At 35.6% G+C, this 20,570-nt stretch overlaps 1 protein-coding gene across 10 annotated transcripts in view; it reads left to right on the forward strand.

Moving 5' to 3' along the window:
- The window catches only part of LOC138692184 (oocyte zinc finger protein XlCOF7.1-like), a 241,847-nt gene extending 232,487 nt beyond the window's left edge, over nt 1–9,360 (forward strand). For 6 of the 10 annotated variants that reach the window (XM_069815244.1, XM_069815243.1, XM_069815245.1 and 3 more), the window contains one exon: nt 715–9,359. In XM_069815244.1, the coding sequence (XP_069671345.1) occupies nt 715–2,461 (1,747 nt within the window). In that variant the 3' untranslated portion in view covers nt 2,462–9,359. Of the gene's footprint in view, nt 1–714 lie in introns of all 10 variants that reach the window. The other 4 variants (XM_069815251.1, XM_069815250.1, XM_069815249.1 and 1 more) reach the window with 1 other exon arrangement.
- Nucleotides 9,361–20,570: the final 11,210 nt, after the last annotated feature.

The raw sequence follows: 20,570 nt of genomic DNA on the forward strand, positions 1-20,570 counted from the left end.
TGCTTTACCGTCATTCTTTTGTTTTCTGAATGTACGACGACCATCGCTCTCAATTTGAAGTCAAATCAATCTAGAGCTATGAACACCGACGCACATCGCTGCAGCCAGCGATGAACGGCGTAAAGAAACCAGCTGCGTATATTTACACGTCGAGCTAATCGAGCGGCGTTGCCCGCTCGGCGATTATCGTCGTAGCGGAACCATAGCTTAAGAACGCTATTTAAACAGTGGACCCCCACGTGTCCAGTACTAAAATATTTAACGAAAGCATGCTTCAGTACTGGACAGCTCTACTGTACAGATTAAATATATTTAGATAAGTTTTCTTCTTGTTTTAAATGAAAGCTTACTACAAAATATCATAAATTATATGTATTAAACTTAATAAAATCACATAAATTACCAGATGCTTACCGATTCAAAAGCATGCATCCGCTATTACCAAGCAGCAGGAACTGAAACTATTTCCGGCTATCTCTGACTCCATGATTGGCCCAAACTAAGAGCCAATAGCAATCCACCTTACAAAAAATGACCTGTTTAAAAGCCCGAATGCAACTGTAACGAGAAATACCATTGGTTGTGGGTGTTCTTAATAAAATATATTGCAAACGGGTCCACTACTAAATTATGTTCATTACTAGTATTGGTAGCATTTATTACCTTATTGGAAATTTAGACATTCTTTCCACTAATGACACTTATAATTGTCAGTGTTGCAGTTAGCCATAATAGTGGAGTTGCAACATTCTGCGAGAATATTCGTGAAGAGGAGGACGGCAAGAAATACGATTGTGACATTTGCGGAATGTCTTTTCTCGACCTTGCACGACTCGAAGGCCATTACCTCGAAGACAAATGTCACAAGGAATTCAATTGCGACGTGTGTGGAAAGTGTTTTTCCCGATCGGGGGATTTCGAAAACCATTCACGTGTTCACTCAAGCGAGAAACAATTCAGATGTGACGTTTGTGGAAAGAGTTTTTCTCGCTTGGCTCATCTACAGAAGCATTCACTCTTGCACACAGGCGCGAAACCATTCAGTTGTAACGAGTGTGGGAAGTGCTTTTCAAACTCCCACAATCTCAAGAGGCATTCACGCGTGCACACAGGCGCGAAACCATTCAGTTGTAACGTGTGTGGGAAGTGCTTTTCAAATTCCGACACTCTCAAGAGACATTCACGCGTGCACACAGGCGCGAAACCTTTCAGGTGTAACTTGTGTGGGAAGTGTTTATCAACGTCTTCAATTCTTAAAAGGCATTCAGTGCTTCACACCAGCAAGAAGCCATTCAGTTGTGACGTTTGTGGAAAGTGTTTTTCCCGATTGTGGGATTTCGAAAATCATTCACGCGTTCACTCGAGCGACAAACAATTCCGTTGTGACGTTTGTGGAAAGTGCTTTACAAGGTCCATCAATCTCAAGAAACATTCACGCGTGCACACAGACACGAAAATATTCAGTTGTGATGTGTGTGGAAAGAGTTTTTCTCGCTTGGCTCATCTAAAGAGGCATTCACTCGTGCACACAGGCGCGAAACCATTCAGTTGTAACGAGTGTGGGAAGTGCTTTTCAAACTCCGACAATCTCAAGACACATTCACGCGTGCACACAGGCGCTAAACCATTCAGTTGTAACGTGTGTGGGAAGTGCTTTTCAAAGTTCGATTCTCTCAAGAGACATTCACGCGTGCACACAGGCGCGAAACCATTCAGTTGTAACGAGTGTGGGAAGTGCTTTTCAAACTCCGACAATCTCAAGAGACATTCACGCGTGCACACAGGCGCGAAACCATTCAGTTGTAACGTGTGTGGGAAGTGCTTTTCAAAGTCCGATTCTCTCAAGAATCATTCACTCCTGCACACAGGCGCGAAAGCAATCAGTTGTAACGTGTGTGGGAAGTGCTTTTCAAACTCCGGCAATTTCAAGAGACATTCACGCGTGCACACAGACGCGAAAATATTCAGTTGTGATGTGTGTGGAAAGCGTTTTTCGCGCCTGGCTCATCTAGAGAGGCATTCACTCGTGCACACAGGCGCGAAACCATTCAGTTGTAACGTGTGTGGGAAGTGTTTTTCAAACTCCGACAGTCTCAAGAGGCATTCACTCGTGCACACAGGCGCGAAACCTTTCAAGTGTGACGTGTGTGGGAAGTGTGTATCAAGCTCTTCAGATCTTAAAAACCATTCAGTGGTTCACACCGGCGAGAAGCCATTCATTTGTGACGTTTGTGGAAAGTGTTTTTCGCACTCTAACTATCTCTATAAGCATAAATTTCTACACTCAGGCGTGAAACCTTTCAGTTGTGACGTGTGCGGAATGAGTTTTTCGCGCTCCGCATATTTGAATTCGCATTCACGCATCCACACAGGAGAGAAGCCATTCGTTTGTGACGTGTGTGGCAAATGCTATAAGACGTCTTCACAACTGAAGAGGCATTCCCGCGTGCACAATGTATGAAGTCATTCAACTGTGACGTCTGTGCCAAGTGTTCTTCTCGCGCGGAATATCTCTTAATGGATTCACGTGTCCACACAAGCGAGCAGCCTTTCATTTGTAAAGTTTGTGGAATGGAAGCTTGCTGTTGAAATATATTCAGCGAATAGGGATTATAAAGAATGGACATTGAGCGAATTTTCCTGTGTTTTGTTTCTCTTTGCGCCACTGTTAAGTTCTACTTTCAAGCGCTAGAGGTAGTGTAATCGAGCATACGCTAAGGTAATAATTGAGAATAGAGTTGAGATACAGTATCCAAACATCGCCTACCTTATTGCTTAATCCAGTAACGCTTTGCTTCAAATACATTCAAGTTAACAGCTTTTCCTTACTTCTCAGTGACGAACTAGTTGTAATAATATTTTCTTTATATCAGATATAATAAATTATTTTATAAAAAATTTAATATATTATAAAATTATATATCAAATTCGTTTAATATTTGTATATAATATAATATGGGTATATGGTTTTACTTCTCGTAAGAGTTTTGTTTTTCAATTTTCAGCGCTATCAAATCATTACATATTTTAATTGTTGTTGGGGTCAACGTCTCAACTCTCATTATAAAGGAACTCTACAGTCTAGACATTACAGTTAATGATGGATTTATTATTTTATAAATCCAGTTTATTTTATTTGAGTACATAATGTACCTGGATGTATAAATAGTATGTGTTATATTTCCGCTGTGTCGACTGCTAGCTGGTGTGATGTCAGCACCAACTCTAGGGAGAAAGCAGAAACTCTCTAGCTGGCTTGAAGGTCATTGAAATCAATCCGGCTACATCAAAGGTACCGACTCGAAGTGTCCATTCTTTATAATCCCTATTCGCTGATATATCAATGTGCATTCACGTATACACAGTTGAGAAGCCATTCAGTTGTGATGTGTGTGTTAAGTGTTTTGCAATTCCGGTTAATCTTCAGATGCTCTTTTGCGAAAAACCATGCTGTTGTGGTTTGTTTGGAATGGATTTTTGGCGCTCGGAAAATCTTCATATGTATTCACGTTTCTACACTAACAGAAATTGTTCAGTTGTGATATCTGTGGAATGCGTTCTTTATGACTCAAACATCTTTATATATAATCTTTCGTGTACATAATTATATTTCATTATGTATAGTGAAATATCCTGTACTTTAATCACTATATAATTTTATTATGCTAGCTTTAAATTTTAATTTAGCAAGAAACTTTTTGTTCTTAATTTTTATAATATATTGTCTAGTCTTTTATTTGTCACGCCAGGATTTTCTGTAAATTTTGGAAATAAGGACGAAAAACTTCAAAATTTAAAGAAGAATATCAAAAAAGTCAAATGACGTACTATATATTATTTTTAAAACAAATTTTAACGCCGTAATATAACATTGGAGACTATAAAATAATAATTAAACAACATTTTATATTGTTTTAATATTATATTGATTACTTAAAATTATTATTAGTAATTACTTACACCCATTGAGATGATGAAAATGTCGCACGTTTTGATGCCCGTCTGCGAATCCCTCTTTATGCGTCAGCAGTAATGCACCAGCGTTGCTTTGTTTCATTTGCTCTGGTACCTTATTTCCTTATTTTTCAAATCCTGAAGAACGTAGAATGCATTACACTTGTAATTAATGGATCTATGCGGTTGATTGCCGTATTTATTGTGTACTTTTGGTGCTCTTCGACCGGAAATAGTTTAATTGCACTCCTGAAGAGACTTTCTGTTCACAATATAAACAGACATTTAAGGCTCGTATCTACGAATTCCAAAAATTACCATTCGAATAAATATAGAAATGAAGTGACTTTTATTTTCTCAGTTTTTCCTGGTACCGGTAATATTAAACAAAAAAAAAGTAAAATGTAGCTTTTCTTTTTTCATAACTTTCAATTATTTTGTTTAATAACGTTTTAGTGATTCTATTATGTCTAAATTGCCAGCTTTAACGTAGTCATAATAATAATAATAATAATAATATTAATAATAACCTACAGAAATACAGACAATATCGGAGGTCACATGTCATCACAATGACTCGTTCTAGAATTCCACGCCAAATTTTAAATTACCATCCTGTGGGCAAGAGATTCTTTGGCAGTCTGTTCAACCATTGGCAAGAGACCGTAACAGGCCACTACACCCAATATATGCAAGGATGATGATGATGATGATGATGATGATTATGATGACGAAGATGATAATAATATTTTGACATTTTTATAAATTTCGAAAAATGAATGTGTATATTTAGTAAATTGGACTTGATGAATGGAAACCACTTATGGTCTTTGTAAATATCCATTGTGTGAAACTAAGAACTATAAACAGATTCTCTGTAGCAAAATAGTTGCACTCCAGCGTTATTATTCTTGTACTCCAACCAGGCTAGTCCGGACAATGGAAATTGGCTAAAAAGAAAATTCACCCAAGAATATCGATCCAGGAATATTCACCCAAAGTGATTACACCCAACTATTTTCATTCTCACCCTTACTCAAGGGAAAATCACCCACTGCGATGAAGTTTAGTTCATTTCATAGTTAATACATTTTTAGCAATTCGTTTCCGTGGTAAATTTTGTATTCTGAAATGTTTAAATTTATATATTAATATTTTGAAGTTCTTTCTTAACAATTCAAAAGTTCTTTCCCTGGTTGTACTTGTATTACAGAATTCTTAAATCTAGATGACTGTTTTGAAGGTATACATTTTCAATGGATTTCCACGGAGAAATTATTCCAAGTGTATTACTGATTCATAAAGTTATATGTACAACCTTCACTCCAGAAATGCCAATCGAACCAAGGGATATGGGTTTGCAGAAGGAAACCTTATGGCGCAAAATGGACGACCAGACGAGCACCAAATGGATCCTATGTAGAAGTGCAGTATATAAAGTAGAAGAAGATGTCCATCCTCCACCACATGAAGAGCTGGAAGTAGTGCGTCGATGTACAGCACTAAATCAACCCGCTCCAGCTCAGATTATTGAACGTGAACTGCAGCGGGTGCCATCAGACATGCTTCAGTTTTTCCTCTGAGGAAATCCCTAAAAAGAAGTATAAAGCAAAGGCGCCAAAGGAACTTTTCTGCCAACCCAAAATCTATCCGAGATCTTCGAGTTATACCACAAGAATTGCTGTCTTAGCATTTGTTCCTGTCGAAGATGTACCAGCGTGTTTTCACACAGTTCCCGAGACCATGCCCAGAATGATGACAAATTTCGTCAAATATGTCAAGGCCACCTGCATTGGGATTACTGCAGGATGGCGTCGGTCTGCTAGAGAAGCTCGATATCCTCCTCACTTATGGAATCAGTTCGAAGCAGCTAGGTCACGTGAACCACGCACATTAACACAGAAGCATGGCACAACTGCTTGTAAGAAACATCCCACTGTACACAAACTCATACAGTGTTTAAAGAATGAGCAATCCGATGTAGACAGAATGGTCCAGGATTTGGATCTAGGACGAAGAGTAAAAGAAGCATAAAAACGAAAATATAAAAGCTTAAATATGAGGCTGCAAAATATTCACAAAGTTATGATGAATTCAAAAATGAAGGATGCGTATCTGAATACTTGCGTGCCTGTGGTTACAACATTCAAATCTGAATAAATCCATCCAAGACTCGGTTTCTGCAATAAAATAGGCCTAAAGTTTTTCAGGAAATATGTAAACCATTCAAAACTTCGTTACACCTAAATTATTGCAATATCAATTTTTAAAAAATTATAAAAAAAAAAATAAATGCTGTATATGTCAATTTTTTTTTTCTAAATTTCTCTTGTGTTAATTTCTTTTGGCGTATTTACCGGTGCGTCAATTGTGCTTGGGTGAAATTTCATTCGGGTGAATACTCTTCGTGTGAACTAGCACCGATATAATATACTTGAACAATACGAAATATAAAAACATGTGGGAGAAATGATATCTTACTTAGGAACCTGCTTATGTTCACTTGTTTGTTACTCAGTTACTATCATACTGTTAGGAACAGTTTGGTTATACTACTTAAAACGTATATAGGCCTAGAGCTCTTGTTGACCAATTCATGAACAAATATTTTACAGTACGGTATGTATTTTCATTACAATTTAAACAATAACTGTATTCATTATGGATAAATATTTCACACCAGATGACGTTGATCCTCTTTCTAATTCTGCTAATGAAGTATGGACACATTGGCTGAAGACTTTTGATAATTTCTTATCTACATTGTTATTTACTCTTCGAGATTCGAAAAGTTAAATCTGATTATTTGTCTGATTCTGTTTGTAGTTTTATAGTTGTAATTGGCACGCAATAACAAATTGCTTTATCTACTCTCAGTGCCCTGGAGCAACGTAATCATCATAGGCGTGTACAGACACTCCTAACTCTAAAAATTGTTATTTTAAAGTCTTATATCGACCTCAAAGTGATTATATTCGTTACCATTTTTTTCCTGGACTATCTTTTTTTGAAATACGTCAAAGAATTCTAGAAAATGATAGTATGAACTTTAATATAAGAATAGACAGAAACTGTTAATTTCGTACCCCAATGCACTATGCTCTGCTTCTACTGCTAATGGCAAACTTAAACGTACAGTCAGAAAAATAAAAATCTCCTCCTTCAGAAGTTGCATCCACTCCTGATTTCCATAGACGTGACGCAATAGCTACCACATAACATAGGGTGGGGGAGCCGTTAGAGAAGCTGACGTAAGGATCACAAGAAGAAACGCCGGAAGATGTAAAGGCTGGTTCACAATAAACCGGAAACTAGAATCGTTACGAAAACGGTAAAATTGTTAAAATGTGTACATTTAAATGTGAGCATTCACAATTAACGAAAAGCTTGCCGGAGTCCGTGATCGGGAACAGAGAGTTGGTCAAGTTTCAACTTTGGCGTTCACGTTTCCGATCACAGCCCACTAGATTCATGCTATTGCCATCTAAAAGCTATTTTGTCGTCGTATATTTTGTAGCAAGAAGACCGTGACATAACCTATGCATTATTCTGTTCTGTGCTGTGCAGCATGGAGCAAGTTTTATTTGATGAGATTCTAATATTGCATGTTGATGAAAATCCTCACGTTTACGATAAGCGGCGCGCCTCGTATAAAGATGAGAAAATGAAGGAGAATACGTGGCTTTCAATAGCTGCATCTTTGAACACCGATCGTAAGTGAATCATATTTTATTACTGTATTGGTTGTATTACACACTACATATTTGCTGAATTACATTGCGTTTGATTTATTATCATAGGAGCTACGACATGATAATGTTTAACGGTGTGGCAAATAGATTCCTCTTATGGTAGCTCGGCAACGTAAGAACAAAAATGGCGAACGTTACTATCTACCTAGACTTTATAGAGCCTTCACTTTCTAAGACGTAAGCAAAGAGGCGGAGTCACGCCGGAAATAACAGCGTCGGGACTATATTATTATTATTATTATTATTATTATTATTATTATTACTATTATTTCTAACTTCAACATTATTATTGATCTCTGTAATATTTATATACACTACTGGACTGTACCCGAGCACGATCATATGCTCATTTCTAGTATATATTCATATGTATCATTTCAAATGTAAATTGTGAATAAATTTGAATTTGAAATTTGAATAAATTTGCTTAAAGACTATATGAGAGCTGAAATCGAGTCAATCAGTGAAGCAGAACTTCTTAAAGTAATTAACAATCTCATAAGAAGATGTTAACAGTGTGTAGCAGTTGATGGGGGACATTTTTCAATACTTAATGTAAACTTTGAAATGTTTGTTATCGGTTGTAATAACTGTAAATGGCTAAAATACAATAATTTGAGTAATAATATGGGACAAGGACCCGTTTGTTGCACTATAAATTCTAAGAAAAAGAGGTCAGAGTTATCCTTCCGATAGATCCAGGAAGGTGAGTTTATAAAATATAATATATACTTTATGAAAATAATATGTAAACCTTATGTATTTCGTATTTCAATAGTGGAAGGAAGGTGTTAATTTTTCAAAAGAATACGATATCAAAAGAACAATACATGTTATCGTCTGCTAGGGAAAGAGTCTGTGATGAGGCGATAATAGCGATCCTGGTGGCTAGCAACTATCTATGGATGCATATTTCAACTGTCTGTTTGCATATTTAGTAAGTATCGAACTTCGCAACTGTATATACTAAACTGTGGTAATAGTTGAATACAAAGAGGTAAATTCCATCAAAGGAAGGGGTTGCAAACTCGTATTTTCAGCAAAATTTGTGACGGTATGGATTCGTTATATGACAATACTCTTTATCACATGCAAGATGGCTTTCTTAAGGTAACGTGTTGAAACGAGTTTTATATTAAGAACAGAACTTTTAATATACAAGACGAGAAATCGGAAATTATGGAAACCTATTTTCCTGTTGAAGAATGTGATGCCAAAGCTCACTCTATGCATTTGGCCATTTTTTATTATTCGTACATATATATTATATATATATATTTTTAGATTTCTGTCATAATTTAAGCTTCTTTTCATCCATAACAACGCCAATCCTTGCCTAAAAGTTTGTGTTATTGTTTGTATCACTTGAAAACAAGCTCGATCTGTAGACCTGTGGATTAAAACTATTAACCCAGTCCTTTCATAAAATTGTCCTGAACACGTTTTGAATAATAGTTTGCAATGCCAAGATGTTAACATTATAACAGCCAGAGATAAAATTAACGGGTTTACAAAGAAACTTGATTTCTGGTCAATATAATTTGGCACAAATATATTTGATTCATTCCAGTGTGTTAAAGAGCTCATGGACAATTTCGCTACATGTGATAGACAATGTATGTTTTTACAGACATGCAACCAAGTTTGCACGATTTTAATCTACAACTTTATGAGTACCTTCTGGAAGAAACTCAAAATAAGACTATCACAAAGATGATGAATCCGTTTTTAGGCAGTTGCGTCCAACTTTCAAATTCCGGGTTGATTGAATGGAAGACTGCAATGTGTGTGTTAATCAGTACGAAAACTCATCTCAACTTGGAACTGCCTTAATATATCTAGAGCGAGTCCACACCTGTGGAGTAACGGTTAGCGTGGCTGTCCGCGAAACCAAGTTTCCCAGGTTCGATTCCCGGTCGGTGCAAGTTATCTGGTTGAGTTTTTTTCCGAGATTTTCCCTTAACCCAATAACAGCAAATGCTGGATAACTTTCGGTGCTGGAACCCGGTCTCATTTCACCGGCATTATCACTTTCATCTCATCAGACGCTAAATAACCTAATATGTTGATAAAATGCAGTAAAAATACTTACAACTAAAATCTAGAGCGAAAACTGCTTAAATATTTTCAGTCACGTAAAAATATTGGCGGAATATTCTTCGAAGATTTATAGCTTAAGTGTAATGTCGCGCAGTTCAAGCACTTCCACTGCGTGCATCTGATGAAAAATTTGATGCAGCAAAAATTGGTAATCTCATACATTCTTTGGAAATAATTGCGGAGTTTGATGGTTTTCAGATACACATATTATACTGCATGGCAGCAATGGAAAACGTAACATACTTTGAAAGTGAGATTATAAACTATATATTAACGTTTTATATAGCATAGGATTAAACCACAACAGAAGTTATGCACCATTGAAAAATGGAAGAAACTATCACATTCATGCCCAAAAACAATGAAGCACAGGTAAATGATTTCTCTTTGTAGGATACCCTTGGTAATTCTCATAACATGCATAAAATTGTTTCAATTGAGAATTTAACTGTAACATGAAAACCAAAATTTCTTTTGCTTTTAAGGACACAGTAACATAAATTTTTTGCGTTTAATTATGTATAGAATAATACAGTATTTTTAAAACAATAATTGTGTCCAAAGTAACCCTAACTGGTAGGCGACTTAGAGATATTTCTCCATAGAAAGACAAAGAAAATAAGAGTTGACAAACATGGTATTTTCCACGTAAAATTTGTCGTATAGGTTAACACTATAAAGGGAATAGTTGAGACGGTGTCGGGTGGAGTTGCCGGGAAGCTCTGTTGGCAGAGCGCTGGTACGTTCAACCAGAGGTCCCGGGATCGATAACCGACCCCGGATAAATTTTTCCCTCGCAATTATTATATCTAGAATGTTGAGACAATTTTGATATTTCCAACATAACTCATAATTTATTTATAGCATTGTATCTCTAATGGTAACGTTCCTTCTGTTGAAATAGGTTCGTTTAGGTTTGAAGTTGATTACTTTAATGTATATTTGTTGCAACTGCTCCATTGACTGATAGTATATTTTCGTCAGGATTGCAGCTACCAAAAAGAGTTCTGAATCATCAGAATTCGACGGTATTGCACAGGAAGAGATCGAGACTGTGTGTGAGATTCCCAAGAATTCAGATTCCTCAAGAAAACATGCCCGAACTCATGAAGATAAGCAAGTGCAATTCGAAATGTCTACAGAGTGTCTCTCCAATACGTCAAAATTGACGACGCACTTACCTGACCGTGTAGTCAAGAATGCCTACGAATGCGATACATCTGGTAGAAGCTTTTCGAGTTCGAGTAGAGTAAAAAGTCATGAACTCCTGCATTCTGGAGAGAAATCTTTCAGATGTGATGTTTGTGGTAAGTGTTTTTCGCACAAGAGTAATCTAAGACGACATGAACGCCTTCACACACCCGAGAAACCTTTCAAATGTGATGTTTGTGGTAAGAGGTTTTCCCAGCCGTGTAGTATAAGAAGCCATGAACGCGTACACAATGGTGAGAAACCTTTCAAATGTGATATTTGTGGCAAGAGTTTCTTGTCGAATTGTCTCAGAAGGCATAAACTTGTGCACAGTGGTGAGAAACCTTTCAAATGTGATGTTTGTGGTAAGTGTTTTTCGGTGCCTAGTAGTCTTGAAAGACATAAATTCGCGCACAATGGTGAGACACCTTTCAAATGCGATGTTTGCTGCAAGTATTTTTCGCGGTCGAGTTGTCTAAGAATCCATGAACGCCTTCACACAGGCGAGAAGCCCTTCAAATGCGATGTTTGTGGCAAGTGTTTTTCACAATCTTGTAGTCTAAAAATCCATGAACGACTTCACACCGGCGAGAAAACCTTCAAATGCGATGTTTGTGGGAAGTTTTTTTCGCAGTCGGGTAATCTAAGAAAACATGAACTCGTGCACACTGGCGAGAAACCTTTCAAATGTGAAGTTTGCGGTAGGTTTTTTTCGCAGTCAAGTCATCTAAGAAGCCATGAACACCATCACACAGGCGAGAAAACTTTCAAATGCGATGTTTGTGGTAAGAGTTTTTCTCGGTCAAGTTATCTAAGAAGCCATGAACGCCTTCACACAGGCGAGAAAGCTTTCAAATGTGATGTTTGTGGTAAGTGCTATTCATTGTCGAGGAGCATTAGAAGGCATAAACGCCTTCACAATAATGCGAAACCTGTCACATGTCACGCGAGAATTGTTTGATATGAGTAACTGTTATGATTCCCTAAATCGGGTAGAGTAAAAACATATAAACACGTGGACACAGGCGAGAAACATTTGAATTGCTGTATATGTGGCAAACGATCTCAGTTTCCGAAACCCTAAAAAGCGTGGAGTCCTGCATGCGAAATTACGACGTTTGTTGGGTTTGTTTCTCGCATTGGATTGGCATAAGAGGTAATGAACTCCCGCACTGAGGTGACAAAACTTTGAAATCCGGTGTTTCTTGAAGTCTACCCATAGTCTAATACATACAGTCACGCAACTCATACGTATAAAATATGCCAACATTTGACAGCTGGCGCGATAGTAGCCCTCTAGCGGCAGGCAAGTTAAAAGTGTGTACGCGACATAAGATAACACATCAGAAAACGGGTTTTGCGTAATTTATTTTATATTTTTGTTCTATAGGGTAAGTGTATATTGTTCTTATTAATTTTACTTCAGAATTCTAGAAGAATTTCACACTCAGTTAATCTACAAGTTTCGGAAGCTGGGAATAAACGTAATTCTTTCTGCTCCTTAAAACTGAATCATGAGCCGATCACGTATCATGGTTTGAAATAATATAATTGTTCGTACGTGGACGGTTAATTCAATTCATTCCTATATGCCTTTATGAATCATTGGAACTCTATATTTCCTGTGAGAAGAGTCGAAATTAGTAGCTTCAAAATTGTAGGGCATATCTCGTAGGGTACATCGTGTGGTGAACTCCTCTCGCTATTTCCTGAGAAATTAACTATTTTCCATACCGCAAATTGGGGTAAACTCGGCCGCTGAGGTAAACTTGAAAATAAAAAAGAGGAGGATTTAAACCTTAATATGACAGACATTGATTTATAAAGTTCATTTTTTTTTCATTTTTTTTCATTTCTTAAGAACCGGTATTTCCTTTATTATATTGAGTCATAAATAGTGCTGATAAGATTTAAATTGTTATGGTAAGTTTACCGTATTTTACATTATATTTTCAGTTTTCACACAAGAGCTTAATTTTAACTTACCCTAGCTATTTAATACGTAATTTACATGCACTTACTGTTAATATGACGTAGGTGAGAACTAATAAATGAACACACAATTTTGTTGAAAACAATTGAAACTTAAATTGACTCAAAGCGTAGGCCTAATTTTTTTTTTTCAGAGCAGAAGTGGTGTAAGTCAAAAATGGGCAATGGGTGTTAAAGTAAACATTCTGTAAAATACAGCGCAAAGTAGCAGTTAATATTGAATGTATTTAAACTATTAGTAGCCAGGTGAAGAGCAGGAAGGATATATTAATTGCTGCTAGGCGCTGTGTTTTACAGAATTTTTACTTTAAACCTCATTACCTAATTTTGACTTACACCACTTCTGCTCTGAACGGCTAAAATAATCATTGGGAATGTAAAATCAACACCAATAACAGTCATGCAAATTATTACAGAAAAGATAGCTTGCTATATTAAATTTAAGAGGCTCTTTTATTTCTTGAGAACTTAATACATCTGCCACATGAATCTACACCAACACATAAGAAATTACCGACACAGTCTGGATTTATTTAATAAGTGAATATTTTGCAAAAGGATTACAATACTCCATAATAAATGTATAAATTACTTGAAGTAAATGTTTCAGGAATGTAGAATTATCGTGCCATATTTGAAATAATAACTCGGGTAATTCATCATATATCACAAGCCCTCTTATTTCCAGCTGATTCTGTTGATGCAACTAAAGACTGCAGGAGAAGAAAATATCGTTCAAGTTCCAATTTTTCCTGAAAGCAGCACTCTTCGTCTACTTTTCAAAATTATTGAAGGTTGTCATTTCTAAAGATTTACGAGATGAGTCATAGAACTTTGTGAAACCAGATATTTTTTTTCATCTTCATCAGCAAAATCCATACCAGTGAGGTAGATCGATAAGAACAATAACATCGTACTTTTTATATATGCTGATTACTTACCTTTAATGTCACCGACAAGTTGGTAATTTTCTTATGCGAACAGTTTCCTGTATTAAATGAAACCATTATGGTATTGTATCTTATTTACTTGCTAGTGTAATTTGAAATTTTAACGAAACTAATAATTTTTTTTATATTTTTGCATTGAGTCACGCATCTTTCTCCCGGCAGAGATCATATAGCCTGTTCCTTTCTTTGCCTTTTTTTTTTTATAGGTTATGTGCACTGTCATTTATTTTGCAACCGGCACAAAATAAGTTGCAATGTTTATAAAATCCTGAAATTGAATAGGATACTATAAATAGTACAGACATTCACTGGTGTTAAACGTGAAAGCACTGCTTCCTAATAGCACTTTATTATATCTGAAAACAGTGATGATCCTAGCCATGTTTTTGAAACAAACGAAAATATTTCCAGGTCCCGTGTTACTTGGCCCGTTGCGTATTTAAATAACGGTTGTTTCGTTTACATTCACTGACTCATAAAATTGTTAATTATTAAAGAATGTTCATATAGTTTTTATATGTTTATTGTTAACTGTTTCCTTATTGTCATTTACTTGATGTTTTGAAGAGAGGGAAAGAGAGAGAGAGAGAGAGAGAAATAACTCGTCCGGCCTTAATTAAGAATGACCACGAGGATCCGGAAATTAATAGCAAACAAATATAATCAATTAAGTATGAATATTGTTATAAAAATAAAATGTAGTAATTAAGCACCATTGATTTCCAATATTACACACTTTATTTCTTGTGTAATCCTGCATGATTTTTTCTTTGTGTCAAATAGATGGGCGGACTTTATTGTTGACGTCGCGAACGTTTTTGTAATCTATACGGTGGATATGTATGATTAATGTAATGTAGTCACCATTTTCTTAAGAAATGTTATGAAAACCACAGGCTTTTTTCTGTCATGCATGGTTTTTTATATTATGTTGTGATATTTAATGTATGGAAGTTCTCTTGATAAAGTAATACTTTGGGACATTGTGGGCCTAGCCACCTAGAATAATGGAAATTTGTATAGGTATATTATACCATTTGAGTCCCATTGTAATTGGTGTTGCAACAAAATCACGATACTGGTATAAAAAAAGTTGTAATGTTTATAAAAAAATCCTGAAAGTGAATAGGATACTGTAAGTAGTACAGACTTTCACTGATGTGAAACCTGAAAGCATTGCTTCCTAATAGCATTTTATTATATCTGAAAACAGTGATGTTCCTAGCCATGTTTTTTGATATAATTTGATAATATTTCCAGATCCCGCGTTACTTGGCCCGTAGCGTATTTAAATAACGGTTGTTTCCTTTACTTCCACTGAATCATAAAATTGTTTATTATCAATAATTCTTCATATAGTTGTTATATCTTTATTGTTAACTGTCATTGTCAATTACTTGATGTTTTGAAGAGAGGGAGAGAGAGAGAGAGAGAGAGAAATAACTCGTCCAGCATTAATTAAGGAATACCACGAGGATCATGAAATTAATAGCAAACAAATATAATCAAGTATTAATATTGGTATAAAAATAAAATGTAATAATTAAGCATCATTGATCATCAATATTACACACCTTATTTCTTGTGCAATCCTGCATCATTTTTTTCCTTGTGTAAAATAGATAGCCTGACTTCATTGATGCCGTCGCGAACGTTTTTTAATCTATACGGTGGTTATGTTTGATTATTATAATGTTGTCGCCAATTTCTTAAGAACTTTTATGAGACCACGGGCTTTTTTCTGTAGTGCATGGTTTTTTTTATATTATGTTGTCATATATAATATATGGCAGTTCTCTTGATGAAGTAATTCTTTGAGACTTGGTTGGCCTATGCACCTATGTAAATTTGTATAGGTATATTATACCATTTGACTCCCATTAAATTTCTTACAAAAAAATGACCACTGTATTACATTAATCCAATATGTTCGCTGTATAGCTTACGAAAATGTTCATGACGTCACAGTCCTTATACTGATCCCTTAAAATTACGTAATATTCATTGCCATGTCTGCACCCTATTCATTTAATCTCACTTTTTCCATAAGAACTCTTTGATGGCAATCAATAAGATGCCGTAACAAATCTTCATACCAGCCAGTGCTTTTATAATGTGTTTAAGATATAGCAAGGAACAGACGCCTACAAATTGCAATTAACTCCTAATTTGTGCATAATAAACTCTTTGCTACCACATACATATATTAAAGCCAGTGGTGTGAAGATCATTTCGAACGTCTCACAACCAGCCAACGCTACGTTATTCTTTTAGTTGTTATGGATGTGGTAAGATGGAACCCAGTTTGATCCATTAGCTGTACAATCATGTGGTGACGCTGACAGAATGGACACAAGACTTCACCAGATGTAAGTATGGCGAGACCATTCGGTCGAGTTCAACATCAGCATATCTTCCATTTCAACTTTTATTCTAGTGGGCAGTGGTTAAGTTATACTCTTTTCATACCAATACACTTTTAATAAATCTTTCGTATTTTGAAACCCGCACTTCTTCAGTAAACAGCAACAAGTCTCGTATTCTTTGTACAGCAATTACTGTAACATTCTTATTACTATCAGAGCTCAGCCTAGTAACTTTACTCATAATAAAAGTCGTTGAGTTCCGTTGTTTTGTATGTATAATCCATAAACAGTATGAATGTTCATATATAGCGTGTTATAGGTAAGAATACATACAGTCCTTCAGACTCGTGTGGTTATTGTTTCTTCCATCTTAAAGTATTTAATTCTCGCTTTATCTAGAATTAAACGACGATCAAGTAGTTCTATGAGCAGTGATTTCCTCATGGTCACCCATGCAATGTAGAAGAAAATTATTATCTATATTGTGTAAAATGGAATGTACAGCTGTCAAAAGAAAAAGTGGCCGCTCTCCTGGAACAAAGTTCCCTTCGGGTATCTTCGCTATAATTCGGAGACAGGCGATGTTACATGTTGTTGAACCACGTTGCCTGATATCTACAGTTATAATTGAAGTATTCATTCTGTTATTCGATAGGGTAATGGTAGCGTTCAGGCCTCTTATTCATGAGGCCCTGCGTTCGACTACAACCTCGTGCTTTTTATGTTCTTTTTTGTTATGTTTTTGAGAGAGACAAACTATACATAATGACTCCTTTCTCTTTTATGATTATTTTAGTAATTAACATCAGGTTCATTAATATATTATGCCATGACTTTATCATTATGATATTGTGGCTGCAAATGGAAACAAAAAAAAGATTTTATTCTCAATAAAAATTTCTTTCGTGGCATAAACAAAACAAATTTACTGGCGTCGTCCTTAAAACATTCCAACAATTAAGCGTTCAAAAAACAAAACAAAAAGCCACAATTCAATACTTAGTCTATCTTCCTCTTATCTCGATCATCTTGCAGTCGAGTGGGCATGGAGTCGACTAGTCTTTGCAAATAGCGACTGTTCTTAGACACGATATTCCAGGCATTCTGAACATACCCACATACATAAGTGTTCTGTCCATGGGCAGGTCTTTCATTGCAAACCCAGCAATCTCCAATCTTTCCTATTTTCTGCCTTCCTCTTAGTCTCCGCATATGATCCACATATCCTAATGTCTTCTATTATTCTTTTCAACCAGAGACCCAACCAATTCCTTTTTCTCTTTCTAATCAGTTTCAGCATTATTCTTTCTTCACTCCCTTTTTCAAACACAATTTTATTTCTTATTCTGTCTGTCCACTTCACACGCACCGTTCTTCACCACATCCACATTTCAAATGCTTCAATTCGTTTCTCTTCATTTCGTCGTAATGTCCATGTTCCTTCCCCATACAATGCCACACTCCACACAAAGCACTTCACTAGTCTCTTCCTTAGTTATTTTTCCAGAGGTCCGCAGAATATCCTTCTTCTTCTATTAAAAGCTTCCTTTGTTTATGTTTGCAGTTTTTCTTGGGAAGGATAGGCCTAAATGCGGTAACATCCCGTTGCTTTCCGCACACCACTATCTCTTTCGCATCTTATTAAATTCCAGGGGACCCAAGCATGGAGATGAGGAGAGTGGATTTGACTAATTGGGCCCTCCGGACTTCACCGAAAGTCACGGCAAGTGTTAAATATTAATTCTATCAGGATGTTTGACCCGATCAGAGACCGGGAAATCTCAATTACCCTTTGCCCCCCACATCCTGGACTAGCTTCTACGAATCATCAGAAAATCTTAGAGTGTGATTGGGCCAATTTTTCCGAAAATGTTTCCACACTTTTGCCCTCGTAGCTCAGCGGACGAACGTCGGAATTTAGATGTCAACGTCTCAGGTTCAATTCCTCGTTACTCCTTTTCATTTTATTGTGGTTCAAGATAGTATAATGTAATAATACAAAAAGAAAAACTAATACCAGTATTATGCAACTGGATTTTTCGAAACCTAATATTAAATTTATGTTATTTATATCGCTAAAGAACGATTACAATATAAATAACTAGAATATTATTTATACAGTATCACTAAAGAACGATAACAGAATATAAATGATAAATATCGGTTTGTTTAATTAATATAAGATATTATATAATACTTATTTAATTATCTAAATAAAATAACCTATTTTACAAAGAAGGATGGTTATTTGTGTTATAATAATTACTTACATAAAATACAGATTATTTATATTGCGAAAGAACAATAACAATATAAATAACTTGAATATTATTTTATAATGCTAATGAAGGAAAACATAATATAAATGATAACTTGAATATTATCTATATCGCTAAAGAACGATAACAATATAAAAAACGTGAATATTATTCATATCGGAATTTCACAGATTTATTACAGATATATTTAAGAAATTGTAAAAGAATAGTAATTAGTAACAGTGTCCTATTTATTCTTCTTGGAGTCAGATTTGTAACTTTTAAAAGTGTGGTTACTATGTTGAAGTGTATGTGTTGTAACGGATGCTTGATTTGTTATGTATGTGAGTCAGTTACGTGATGCTTGATGTCGTCGCAATGTCGTAATTATAGTTTGATTGTGTTTGTATGACTATTGTGTATTAATTTATGATGTATGGTACGGAAGGCTGCGTATTTGTGTTATAGAAGTGTTACGTATGTGTGTTGTTAATGTTTTTGTATGTTTCAAATTGATACCTGATATTTATTTTGCAATCGCAGTGCCTAATTTATGGTTTGTTTATGTTTTGTTTACATCGCGTAAGCTAATTTAATTTTCTTTTCTAATTTTCTTTATGCTTATCTTCTTTGTGTATGAAACTATAGCCCTAACATACATATGTAAAATAGGATTAACCACCATTGGAGATACAATAATAAAAATTGTTATTCATATCGTTATAAAACGATAACGGAATACAAATGATGACTTGAATTTTATTCATATCTCTAAAGAACGATAACAAAATATAAATAACGTGATATCCATTAAGAACGATAACTGAATATAAATGATAATTTGAATAGCATTAACATCGCTAAAGAACGATTAAAAAATAAAATGAAAACTTGAAGAAGGCCCGAACCCACAACCTTTGAATCACTAAACAAGCACTCCACCGCTGCCCTACGAGGCGCAGACATGGAACACTTTCATAGTTCGGGAACTGCTTGTACAAGCACATGCATCGTGTAACATCGCCGCGACCCGAAGTGGACTTTGAAAATATTCGCTGTTCACAAGTGCGGCCACTTTTTTTTTTGACAGCTGTACATATTGTAACTGCAATAGGTATCCTTATTTCACTTTATTGTAATTGTAACTACAGGCATCACCAGTGTACATCAAATGTTGAAGGGGCCCAAATCCAGAAAGAGAAATTTTACAGGAGAAACAAAAAAATATTTCTATCTTAACCATTTAGGTTTATTAATATTCTGAATAATCCAAAGTAATATATTATTTTTAACTCACATTCGTGAGAAGTGTATTTGGAAATATAATCAAATTCGTGAGAAGTGTATTTGGAAATATAATCAACCATACCCTTAGTAGGTGCACTTAAATTAGCTGGACATATGCCTTTTTAACAAATAATGTATTATGACAGGGATTAAATATAACAAAAACGAGTTTTGTGTAAAAAAAAACAAGATTTATTAATATGTAATACTATATACAAAACATTTTATCATGAATTCGATCAATTTCAAATTTAACTTTTTGGAATATCGATCAAATGGTCCACACCTGTGGAGTAACGGTCAGCCCGTCTGGCTGCGAAACCAGGTGGCCCGGGTTCGAATCCCGGTCGGGACAAGGTCCCTGGTTGAGGTTTTTTCCGGGGTTTTCCCTCAACCCAATACGAGCAAATGCTGGGTAACTTTCGGTGCTGGACCCCGGACTCATTTCACCGGCATTATCACCTTAATTTCATTCAGACGCTAAATAACCTAGATGTTGATACAGCGTCGTAAAATAACCCAATAAAAAAATCGATCACTTTGATTTTTTCCCATCCGAGTTGTGTCCACTGTTCAATCATCATCAATGAGATGGAGATGTTGGGAGATCCATCCCAGGGCCACTAACTGGATAGGCCTACGAATCAAGTATATTATTATTTCGCTCGCATTAATTTTTTGCATACCAGGTTGCTGTTTTACGTTCGAGCTTACCTTTAC

The sequence above is a fragment of the Periplaneta americana genome, chromosome 16 (assembly GCF_040183065.1).
Source record: "Periplaneta americana isolate PAMFEO1 chromosome 16, P.americana_PAMFEO1_priV1, whole genome shotgun sequence".
NCBI classification, from domain to species: domain Eukaryota; kingdom Metazoa; phylum Arthropoda; class Insecta; order Blattodea; family Blattidae; genus Periplaneta; species Periplaneta americana.